General features: G+C 43.0%; 1 protein-coding gene across 2 annotated transcripts in view; it reads left to right on the forward strand.

Annotated features, from left to right (window-relative positions):
* The window catches only part of UBE3C (ubiquitin protein ligase E3C), a 118,006-nt gene that overhangs the window by 55,942 nt on the left and 49,576 nt on the right, over positions 1–12,488 (forward strand). For both annotated transcript variants that reach the window (XM_002925260.4, XM_034640112.1), the window contains exons 14-17: positions 6,912–7,016; positions 9,007–9,094; positions 10,153–10,250; positions 11,548–11,680. In XM_002925260.4, the coding sequence (XP_002925306.2) occupies positions 6,912–7,016; positions 9,007–9,094; positions 10,153–10,250; positions 11,548–11,680 (424 nt within the window). The remainder of the gene's footprint in view (positions 1–6,911; positions 7,017–9,006; positions 9,095–10,152; positions 10,251–11,547; positions 11,681–12,488) is intronic.

The raw sequence follows: 12,488 nt of genomic DNA on the forward strand, positions 1-12,488 counted from the left end.
TTAATTAAACTCTGGGATCTCTGTTAATAAAGCTCTCCGTGATGTAGGATATCAGGTTTCGTGTTCAGTGTCAGATAATCTCATTAGTTTATAGCACCTCTTGAGACTTCCATAATTTCCATATGACAGGCTTGTCTTTAGGACCTAGAAATCTCAGGATTTAATAATGCTATAGAAGATAGTTTCGCCTGGCTCTATTTTATTTTGCTTAAGCATTAAATGAGAATTTGGTAGTGAACTTTTTCTTATGCCTCAAAATGACTCATTACCACTTGTTCAAGGGTTGAAGTTTTTAGGAATTAAGGAGAAGGTCCACTTTTTTGGTATGGGATTGTTTTAGGTTTGAAATTGAGTTGTTACAAAGACCTCCTGAGTTTGGGATAGAATTGTTTGAAGACAATTTTTTGAACAGGATTCCTGTTCTTTGGGGGGTAAAAAAACTGAAACTTTTTTCATGCTACCTGCTGGTAAGCTGAGCCCTAAAAATAATGAAAAGGCATAGTCTTTGCATTGTAGAGAAGGGTTCAGCTGCTACTAGCTTTTCTTTAAAGAAAAAATTATCTTTAATACGAGATAAAAAGAATCCCCCTCAGTGCTTACTGTGTCCCAGACGGTATTGTAAGAGCTTTACGTATCCTGACTCACGGAACACGGTAATTCTGCCAGGAACGTGCTGTTACTGCCGCACTTTACAGATGAGGTCACCAGCTGCGGGGGATAGAACGGGCCCTTGAACTCAGCTGCTGCTCTGCATCCCTCTCTGAGAAGTGCTGAAATGGAGTGTTAGCATTTTTTGTGTATTTTTAGTGCCAAATTTGAGTTGAAGAATTCAAGATAGAATCAACCAAAGAAGGTAACAGCGTTTTGCCAATGATTTCGTGCCTTCCGCTGATTTTGACAGAATTGCAAATGATGAGACCTGACTCCTTCAACCACCAACCATTTTCATTTTTCAGTCTTATGATGGTCCTTTCAAACTAATTTCTGTGAGAGGCTCCGTTGGCTGGTCACAGAACATAGAATTTTAAGTGGGTAGAGTCATCTTTCTTTGTCACTATAAGAATTGAGGTCAGTTGCTAAGCCGAGCATTGACAGTGCTAAAACAGTTTATGCATTTATCAAATTTATAAACTCCTCTTGACGTGTAATTTATAGCTGTAATTACTTTAGCCTCTGAGGAGATAGGAAGTCCTGTTCGATACGCCTTTGTGTGCAGCTGTCGGCCTACGTAGGAGTCCCCTGCAAGGAGGAAGGGGTATCAGGGAGCAGGAAGGAGACTCTTCACGCCTTCCTCGTCTGTGCTCATCTATGTGGAGAGAGAGGGGTCTGGGTTGCTTTCTCAGTGGCTGATTTCATTTTTCAGTTCCAGAGAGAATTTTTTAAAAAGGTAAATTAAAACAACAGCCACACCCTGACATAGCCCTCACATGCCACTGTTAGGTATCCGTGTTCAGCGAGACAATACCCTCTTTGTTCTCGTAGAGCTGCCTCATGCCCTTTTCCATCTTTGAAGGTTTTTGTTTTGTTTTTGACTAAATAAAATTAGTACTTTAAAAAAATAATTTTGTAGTGTTTTAAACATCCTGGAGAATACTGTTGTCTTTAAAAATACACCAGTTTTCTCCAGTAGTAACTCAGGGCTTTATACAACTTGGTTCACCTGTGACATAGGTAGTCCCTCTCAGACGCTTCATGACCTCTGTGGATTCGGGCGCCGATCTCGCCAGTTCCTTGAGCCCACAGGCTTTATGCCGGGAACGCTGGGGAATTGTGAGTGCTGTTGGCCCGGCCCTTGCTCTCTCAGCATTTTTACGTGGTGAAAAAGACAAACATTCATCTAATCACATTAAGATAAACGAGGTCAGTACCATTAGAGCACACAGGACGGAAAAACAACTGCTTAGGTCACTCGAAACTTTTGATTTACTCTAGGGAAATGGTCATTCTGGTCTACGAGATGATGCTCTTGGAGCTGGTGCTTTCTTGATGTTTCTTTCTTTCTTTTTTTTTTTTTTTTAAGATTTTATTTATTTATTTGACAGAGAGAGACAGCCAGCGAGAGAGGGCACAAGCAGGGGGAGTGGGAGAGGAAGAAGCAGGCTCCCAGCGGAGGAGCCCGATGTGGGGCTCGATCCTAGAACTCCAGGATCAGGCCCTGAGCCGAAGGCAGACGCTTAACGACTGCGCCACCCAGGCGCCCCATCTATTTCATTTCTGTGTAGTCTTCATTATGAAATCAGACTTGTAGAAAATTCTTACAGAATAGACACTCAGCACGTTGTCGTTGGCCACACTTCCCTACCCGTAGGTTGTGTGCTACAGCCTGTGCTTTGTGGTAAGCGTCTTGAAGAGTGACCTAAGGTGTTTGCTTCTACTCACCAAATTTTACATATAAGATTTAAGATAAAAAGAGATTATTATTTTATATGATAACGTAATTTAGTCTTGCAGTTGCCTTTCACAATTGTGACAATATGTACTTTTTTTTGGTTACGGTAATTTAACTGAACGTCAAGAATCTCCATTCAGAAATGTCAGACTTTACCCTCAGTAGCCTTCAGCCACCTAATGTACATACAATGCTAATTATGCATGTGACCTAGCGGTATGTCGTACTTAAGAATATTTCCTTGAGTCGCTAGGTCTCCGTGTGATCATCGTAGCCAGTGCACTGAGAAACACACTGGGGTGCCGTCTTGACCTGGGACAGCTGTGGAGGGTGGTTTTTATGAGCGGTCTCTATGTTTCTAAGCAGTCACCTACTCTGCCTTTTTAACATTGGGTTCAGGGAACCTGTTTCCATGTATCACCTATTCCTAATTCAAGTGGCAAATAATAGAACACACATAGCAATTGTATTTCTGAATGTTTACTTAAATAATTTTCTGAGTTATTGAGCGTGTATGTAATCTAAAGTTTAGATCTAGCATGGAAGACCATGATATGGGGGACAAGACTTAAACACCAAATAAATGTCATATATCCTATTTATAACTCTTGAAGTCTGCTGAAACTGTGTGTCGAGCTAGGTACACCTAGTTATTCTGGTGTTTGCTTGTTTACTGTTTTATCTTACTTCGTATTTCTTAACTCACTGGTTCTCGGGTCTAACTGCATACATACTCAGGATCTCCTGGGGAACAGTTACAAACAGTTGACTGGCTTCGCCTCAGATGAGTTGGATTAAATCCACGGTTGGCGGTGCCTCTATGTGGGCATTCTTCAGTGGGAGGTTTCAGGGTGGAGGGAGGGGTGAAGAACCGTAGGCCTCGCTGCACGAAGACGTCACTTTGGGCAGGTATTTATAACCTTGGATCTCAGTTTGCAAAACTGGGCTTACCCGTGACTTAGGTCCTGTTTAAATCTAAAATTCCTTCAGTTTTGGAACAGTCTTCTTCAGTAGGCATACCTGTGCCAGAAAATTTAATAAAATTAACTGAAAGAAAGACTGCCTTCAGATCTCAACACTGGCTATCTGTTGATCCAGTTCAAAACTGTGACCCTGGTTTTCCTTACCTTTCACAATCTTTAGTCCGTTTCTGCGATTTTAGTGGTTACATCCATGTACTTTCCTCCGCAAGACTAAGAATTTATGTAGCAGTTGACTGTGTGACCCTGAAAATGGGTACAGAGAGAGGGGGTGTGATCAAAGGTGTTTTGACGTCACAAGTGGACTCTGTTAAATTTTCATGGTTTCTTAAAATTTGCATTTTTCTTTAAAACGGAACTAGTTTAAATGAAGGAGGAAAGTGTTTTTAGTTGAATTTAAGACATGGTATTTGACATTTCTAAAAAAAAATTTTGGGAATTGGTCCAGAGCTCATATTGACAGATTTAGCAAATAAAAATGTGTCACCCAGTTAAATTTTAATTTCAGATAAATAACAAATGCTTTTTTAGATAAAAATATGTCCCATGCAATATTTTGGATATATTTACATTTTTTAAAAGCAGTATCTGGAGCATATTTATACTAAAAAATTATTTGACATTTATCTGAAATTAAAATTTAATGAGGTATCCTTTATTTTCTCTGGTAATCCTGTCCAGGACTCATCTTCAAGGCTGGCTTGCTGTCAAGTCTTAACTTGTTAGGAACTGCTTTTTCACAGTGACTCTTTCTGGACAGCTCGTCCTTGACACACGTCCTGAGGCCCCTGTCACTTTGTGCCCACCACTTTTTCCTCCCTGCCTCTCTCTCTCCTTTTTTTTTTTTTTTAAAAGAGGGGTCACTGATACCAGGACATTTATAAGTAATATATGATTATTTCTTTTCTTATACTTAGAATGTGAAAGTAAGAAAGGGAGTGCCCTGTTTTGAAACTTCTTAGTGTTTAATTTCAGAGTAATTTAAAAGAAGAAAGTAAATTATGGCATTAACTGCTTCATAGATAGTTTAATATTTGTGATATTATATTCCTTTATTACTTTCTACAGATTTGTGATCTGTAGAAAATAAATGACCTCATAACCATAGGTTGGAAAGAGATGACCACCAGGAGGTGGATAAAAGGTTTTATTCTGGAGTTAGTCAGCCCTGGCCCTGCCCCTTGGCAAGCCTTGGAGCGAGTCTCTTCCCTTCAGCAAAGCTGAGTGTCCTCCACTGTGCCGTGGGGAAGGGCAGCCCACGAGGATGTCAGCATCCAGTGGGACAGTGTGCGTAAGCTGTCAGTGAACGGGTGCAGTTAAATAAACACGTGTGCATAGTGGTCAGAAAGCATGGCTTCTGTTAACAGCTGTGTGTTCTGTGTAAATTTCAGCCCAGTATCTGTTCAGTCTGAATTTACTTAAAATACTAATTAATACAGCTGGTTATGGAAATGGAAAGATAGGCTTTGATGTTATTCATAGAAGATGGTGCTTCTGTCTCTGCTGTTGGAAGAGTATGTGTGATGTGCTCTGTGTGCACTGACCGGCCTCGTCCCAGACAGAATTGCACACGGAACGGAACTCACTGACATCTGCTCTTTTCTTTAGAAGAGCAAAACTGAGAGACTTCGGGGATTTAAGTGCGTTAGGTCAATGACAATACTTTGTTATGACCATGAAGTTAACCAGATAGAAACCCAAACTAGGCTGTTCTCAGTCTACCTCAGCTGCACTTGAAATCGGTAATCATAAAGCATTGCATGTGTATAACTTAACCTCTGAGCAAGCACAACAGAGTCAAGAGTCAAGGATAACTAACTATGCGTTAACTGACCTAAGCTCATTTCTGCTGATTCAAAAAGGATATTACTGTAGTATTAGGACAGGCTTTCAAATGCCACAAGGTGGATGTCACAGCTAAATGGGTCAGAAATGCCCCTCAGTCAGAACTGGAGTTCCAGATCTTGAGACCTTCGTACTGATGTAGTTTTGTCTGCATGGCCAAACTGCTCCCACATCACTTTTTCCTCTGTCCACGGGCATCTCATCCGAGTGGTGTGTCCACATTCTAGTGGTGTAAGGGTATCAACCAAGGGCCCTTTCCCACCCATTTTGTTGGACAGAGTTTTTGGTGTCCCTGAATACCAAGGATTTGCATGTCATAAAAGAAGCATTTGTATTTCTATCATCTGTAGATGCTGAATTGTGAGATTTTAAAGGGAAATCTCTATTAACAGTTGAAATTATGCTATCTTGTTTGTCTTGTGGGTATATTTGGAAATTTATCACGTTATCCTAATTTTATTCCTTACCCAAGTTATGTTTTATCCTAATTTCTTATCCAGATATCTTACTTGATTAGAGGCGGTGTGTGTAGAGGCCTGGCTGACTTTTTCAGAAAACGTCGTCACAGTTTTACTTTAACTACATAGTGGTTATGTGATGAAATCCTGTCTGTAAGGTTTAAGACTTTGGATTTACAATTTTATGTTGGTTTATCTTGGTTTATTACAAAGTACATTCGTATTTAATAGAACGTCAGGTCTTTTTTATTGCTTAGTTTATTTTTTAAAGATTTTATTTATTTATTTTGAGAGACCGAGCCTGTGTGTGAGCGAGGGGAGGGGCAGAGGGAGAGAAAGACTCTTAGGCCGACTCCACACTGAGTGCAGAGCCCAACGTGGGGCTCGATCCCACGACTCTGAGATCATGACCTGCCAGAGTCGCACGCTCAGTGGACTGAGCCGCCCAGGCGCCCCATCATCGGGTCTTTTTTAAATAGGCAGTGCCGTCAGTTCTCTTTAATCATATATTTTAAATTTACAATTAATTATTGATCCCAAGTCAATCATCAAATGCCTACTGGGTTTCCACGTAGTTAGTCGGGAGTTTCTTCTTAGGGAGCTTCCTGTGTAGCCCGGGAGGGACTCGTGCTCACTGCAGACGTGGTAGTGAGCAGACCGGCCGTGCTGGGGTGGGGAGGCTTCACGAAGAAGTCAGACTGAGTGTGTGTAGAATTCTGGTGAGAGGAAGGCCTAACTCCGGAGACTGACTTAAGGGAAATACTGAGATCCATTCAGGACAGTTTTTTCCCCTCAGTGCCCTTGATAGAGTGTCTTTCAGAAAAATATGAAATGCTCTTACCATAGGAAAAACTTCCACAAAATTGCTATATACTTGGAGATTTCTTGTGTTATAGCTCAAACGAGCTAATACATTTCCAGATTCGTGTTTGAAAATTTCATTACTTCCTCCTTTGTAGTCCGCCTTCAACATATTCCTGTTTATTTTCCCTCCTTCACTGGCACATAACTAACTGCTTCGTACTTAAAATCCATTCTTGTGATCACAGGGTGAGCTACGTCTCTGTGGCCTGATCTGGCGGTGGCCTCGGGTGGGCCTCGATGGCCAGGCGCACATGCTCTCAGCCTGTAGCAGGGAGCGCTCCGGGTCCTTGACTGCCGCCTGGGGCTGCTGCTTCTCCTGTGCAGGGGTCGTTCCTGAGCTTGGTTACGTGACTTAGCCCTGTTCTTCCTCTGCAGGTGATCACCAATCTCGTGAAAATGCTGAAGTCCAGAGACACAAGGAGAAATTTCTGCCCTCCAAATCACTGGCTGTCAGAACAAGAAGATATTAAAGCAGATAAGGTTTACTGAATAATCTTTCTAGTATTTTTCGTTAAACATATTTTTTCAGCTTTTGTCTTTCTGGGGAGAAGGATAAATTCTTTTAAATTGTTTTATTTATTACTTATTATGTAACTAAATATTAACAGTAAGCATTTTTATTATTAATTCTTAGGTCATGTAATGGGATATATAGCAGTATCATTGACTTAAACATACATCCTGAGCTGATTATTAAACCTAACCACAAATTATATTGGAGCCCAGTGCTTCTTTGTTGAGGTTGCAAGAGATTTTGCTTGTATTGGTGTTGTAGTTGTCAGTGTGTGTTTAGCACTTAAAGGAGATGAAGCATGTCCTTGATTTTCTAAGGAAACAGAGACAAATTTGAATATTACTAAGACCTAGACCTGAAGTAGATTCAGTGTTATAAATATTTTTTAGAAGTTTAACTAACAAAGGTCATGAGCTATTTGAATTTCTGACAAAGAAGAATTTTCATTGTTTCTTGTCAGAAAAAGGCATGCATGACTGTATTCATTTCGGAGTCTTGGGGATAAGGGCAGAGAGTGGAGGGTATAGAAGAAACAAGACCATAGAAACATTAAAGAAAGAAAAGAAAACAGAGGTGTTTTACACCCGTTTCAGATAGTGTGTCCGCACGAATCTTGAAGCCTGTGGCTTCTAGCCGTGCGCGCTGGTCGGGCTGAGAAACTGTGGCAGATTTTGTAGCGGTGGACATTCTGTGGCGAGACCCCAGAGGGGGGCTCTGAACAACACTTACACCAAAAAGAAACAGCCTTGGTGTGATGGGGCGTGCTGTCACTGGAGAGCACGGGAGCCATGGGAGTTCCAGCCCTCTAGACGAAGTGCAGCGGACTGAACCTCAGACAGGCTTAAACCTGCGAGGTCGTAAATGTACGAAAAAGAAGACTGGCTATCTTGTGGGTTGTAGAGGCACCGCCTCATTGTTTGAGAGATTGGTTTAGGAAAAAGTCATCATGCCTGAGCCTGCCTATCCCTCATGGACTTCATGTGCCTCAGGCTAAGCAAGCCGTGGTGACGGGAGAGCCTTGTTGCTGTCGAAGCCACGAGTAGTGCGAGAACCGGGGTCCCACGGTCTGTAGGCTGGGATGAGTAGGCAGTGTAGGCAGTGCCCCTGGGGTGCAGACCCCACGGGAACCTGCCGAGACCGGGCCAGAGGCCCCCGCACATGGGGTGGACGTCCAGGGCCCAAATGTCAGGCACTGTGCTGCTGCTTGACTCGAGAAGGCTCGGCTGTGGGAAGAATGCCAGCGGAGCCAGACGTGTCTTGTGGCATAACTGGGTCCTGTTTTGGCACAAGTTCTCCATCTCATCGCCGACCACACGAGCCTCTTGAGAGAGCACACTGCCTGTGAAGCGTTCAGGCCAAAAGTCAAACCTGGATGTAATGAAACCCCTAGATGTAATTGCACATTTATAGGGAAATGGAGAGCCTAGAAGCCCACATTAACACGGACGGGGCGCAGCTAGCGAAATCCAGATGGTGGGGACCATGGCTGGACAGCGGACTGGTGCCACCGCCAGGGCTGAGGGAGCAGACAGAACTACAATCTTCACAGAATGCCCACGAACCCCAGCCTTACTGCAGAACTGATGTAAACAAATTAAGTGTTCAGAATTATGAGACACTGAGTGTTTAGTAATAAGAAGTTGTTAATTCTTTAAGTGTGATGTATTTTCATTTGCAAGGTGATCATGTTATGACAGTTGACTAGATGCAGATATTACACAGCATTAAAGAGAACAAGTGGAGATTTCCTTGGGATGTATTAGGGAAAACAGTTCTGGTGTGAAAGTGTAAATGGGCAGCCGACCAAGGAGAGAGTGCATGAAAAGGACTGGAGGTCAAAGAGAAGGACCTGGCTGGCGTGAAATGCACGCCCAGCACCCTTGTGCTTCACATGTGGCCAGTGAGTGCTCGTGCCAGGGCACGGGGATGCACTGAGCCAGGTTGCTGGCCCCGCAGGTCACCCAGCTCTACGTCCCGGCTTCCAGACACGTGTGGAGGTTCCGGCGGATGGGGAGAATCGGCCCCCTGCAGTCGAGCCTGGATGGTGAGTTCTCTGTGTCCTGGCACATTTCTCCGTCAGCCCAGGGTCATGAGCTTTTGTTGACATGCTGGGAAATCCACTCTTTTTGGTGTACTGTTCTGAAATTTTTAGAAAACTTTTTTTAGTGAGGGGAGGGGCAGAGGGAGAGAGAGAATCTCAAGCAGCCTTCACGCTGAGCATGGAGCCCAACACGGGGCTCAGTCCCGCGACCCTGAGATCATGACCTGAGCTGAAATCAAGAGTCGGATGCTCAACTGACTGAGCCGCCCAGGCGCCCCTAGCGTTCTGTGATTTTTATAAACGTCTGCCTCCGTAGAAACGTCAACCCCGTAGAAGGAGTCATCACTCCAGAAATTATCTCTTGCGCCTTTGTAGGCAGCCCCTTTCCCCAGCCAGAGCCCCTGACAACCACTGACTTGTTTTTTGTCCTGATAGCTTTGCCTTTCCCAGAATGTCTTTTTAAATGGAACCGTGTAGTGTGTAGCCTTGTGAGTCTGGAAAGGAGAAGTCCGGGCATACCTCTGAGACACGGCAGGTTTGGCTCCAGACCACCACAACAAAGTGAATGTCCCCAAATGAGTCAAACGAAGTTTTTCATTTTCTAGTGCATACAAAAGTTAAGGGTGCAGGGGCACCTGGGTGGCTCAGTGGGTGAAGTGTCCTACTCTTGATCTCGGCTTGGGTCTTGAGCTCATGTCGTGGGTTCAGGCCCCACATTGGGCTCTGTGCTGGGTGTGGAGCCTGCTTAAAAAAAAGTTAAGTGTGCAATAGCATTTTGTGTAAAAAAACAATGTACGTACCTTCATTAAAATTACTTTTGGCTAAGAGATCCTGACCATCATCTGAGTTTTCAGTGACTGGTAATCTCTGATCACCATAACAAATGTAAGTATGGAAAAATTTGAAATACTGCAAGAATTGCCTGAATGTGACACAGAGACCGGAAGTGAGCAAGTGCTGTTGGGCGGTGCTGGACATGGGTCCCCACAGCCCTTCGGTTAGTGAAGCACTGCATCTGCGCAGTGCGCGGAGCCTAACGAGGGTGTTCCCCTGTGTTGCAGTGGGTCTGGAGTCCCCCCCTCTGTCCGTGTCGGAGGAGCGACAGCTCGCCATCCTGACGGAGCTGCCCTTCGTGGTTCCATTCGAGGAGCGAGTCAAGGTGTGCGCCTTGGTCTCTGTAGATTGCATATGACATCGTTTCAGTGTGAAAGAGTTAACACCAGCAAACACAGTCTCTCAAGGTGCTTAGTGCCCAGCCGGTTATGGGATTGCGGTTCTCCTCACGAGGTTGTCATCGTTGACAGTGATTCATAAAAGTGTCACCCCACACCCCTGTGTAGACCCGAGAGATTGTTTCTCCTTATCTCTAACCGTAGTTACACCACTGTCTTCTTCTAATGAGAGTAGGTCCTTTTGTTAGTAAATTTTGCATTGTTTTTGAAATTGCACATTTTTTTGAAGATATGCTTCTGTACATTATGTTGAAGTTACTTGTCACAAATTCTACTTTATAAAAGAGAGATGGACAGGTAGCTTAATTTCCTGCCTAGTGATTTTTGACCAGTGTACAAAACTTTGTTTACATTTCTGTTTTGAGATTTAAAATGTTTTGTTTTTATTCGCCAACTTAGCATGTCTAAAAACTACTCAGCTTTATTCTTAAGTGATAGCTTCGAGAGGATACCTTCAGTCCTGCTCACTTCCTTTATAGGATGAGCAAAAGAGTGAGCTTCTTGTAAAGCTTTTCGTGTTCTTCATGGAGGCACACGGGCAAGCGGGCACAGCTGTAATGTGACATTATATAGTTCCTGAGCTCCCTCTACTGGATTTTTAGCATCAAAAAAAATTACTTGAATTTTATTGTTAGGCAGATATTCTTACTAATATTGATATACAGCTTTACAAAGTTATTCTCTGTTTTCCTCTCTACCACCTGGGTTTTTCTAAAGGGTTTGCAAAGGAAAATACTGAAAACATACTACAGCATGGAATTTTTTAAATTGTTACAAAATGGAGGAAAGGGACAATATTACGAATACATTGATACTACGCATTTACTGAGAAGGCATAAAGTCCATATTTGATACCTTGGCTTTTATTTTTTTTTTATTTTTATTTTTTTTAAAGATTTTATTTATTTATTCGACAGAGATAGAGACAGCCAGTGAGAGAGGGAGCACAAGCAGGGGGAGTGGGAGAGGAAGAAGCAGGCTCCTAGCGGAAGAGCCTGATGTGGGGCTCGATCCCGTAACGCCGGGATCACGCCCTGAGCCGAAGGCAGACGCTTAACCGCTGTGCCACCCAGGCGCCCCAATACCTTGGCTTTTAAAGTTTGCTTCAGAATTTATGGAGATAGAAAAGTTAAGATTTATTTAGCAGTTTTTCCTTTTGTTGCTTATGTTTATAACAAAAAGTCTGTTGTTCCGGATAACCTGGCAACTTCCCCTGTTTGTTAGATCTTTCAAAGGTTGATTTATGCAGATAAGCAAGAAGTTCAAGGAGATGGTCCATTTCTGGATGGAATTAATGTCACAATAAGAAGAAATTATATTTATGAAGATGCTTATGACAAACTTTCCCCAGAAAATGGTATGTATGATTCTGTGTATGTGTCTGCATGTGGCAGGGGGAGTCGGGGGATTATTTTAGAAAAAGGTAATCATGGAAATATCCGTGTCCGTCATCTTGTTCTGTAATGACTTTGTAACAGTGAAGTGTGCTGTGTCAGATTTGGTAGATGTACATTACCAGATAACACTGACAAATAATGATCCCAACAGCAGCCTTTCAAATACTGATTTTTTTTTTGCGCGAGAAGCTCCACCCACGAATGTCTGTGTCTCAAATTTAGTTGACAACTTACAATTCTGATAGTGTTGACGGGCAGCCGTCAACATTCCGAATCTATTTATGTGTCTATTACAAACTCTAAGCCGTATTTAACATAGCAGAAGAAACCCCACTGCAGTCCAGACCCCTGCGCAGACAGGTGTGTCCTTCAGTGGCAGGAGCGGGTCACGTTGAAACAGTGATTTGGGTCGTATTTAGAGCTCAAAACACGTTTTACCGCATGTGAACCCACTGTTAAATGTGTAGTGTGATCATTTCTGTGTGGATAATTTTTTTTTAATGATTTTTTATTATATTATGTTAGTCACCATACAGTACATCCCCGGATTCCGATGTAAAGTTCGATGCTCCATTAGTTGCGTATAANGTTCGATGCTCCATTAGTTGCGTATAACACCCAGTGCACCACGCAATACGTGCCCTCCTTACCACCCATCACCAGCCTATCCCATTCCCCCACCCGTCTCCCCTCTGAGGCCCTCAGTTTCTTTCTCAGAGTCCATAGTCTCTCATGCTTCATTCCCCCTTCTGATTACCCCCCTTTCTT

Source organism: Ailuropoda melanoleuca, chromosome 1 (assembly GCF_002007445.2).
Source record: "Ailuropoda melanoleuca isolate Jingjing chromosome 1, ASM200744v2, whole genome shotgun sequence".
NCBI lineage: Eukaryota > Metazoa > Chordata > Mammalia > Carnivora > Ursidae > Ailuropoda > Ailuropoda melanoleuca.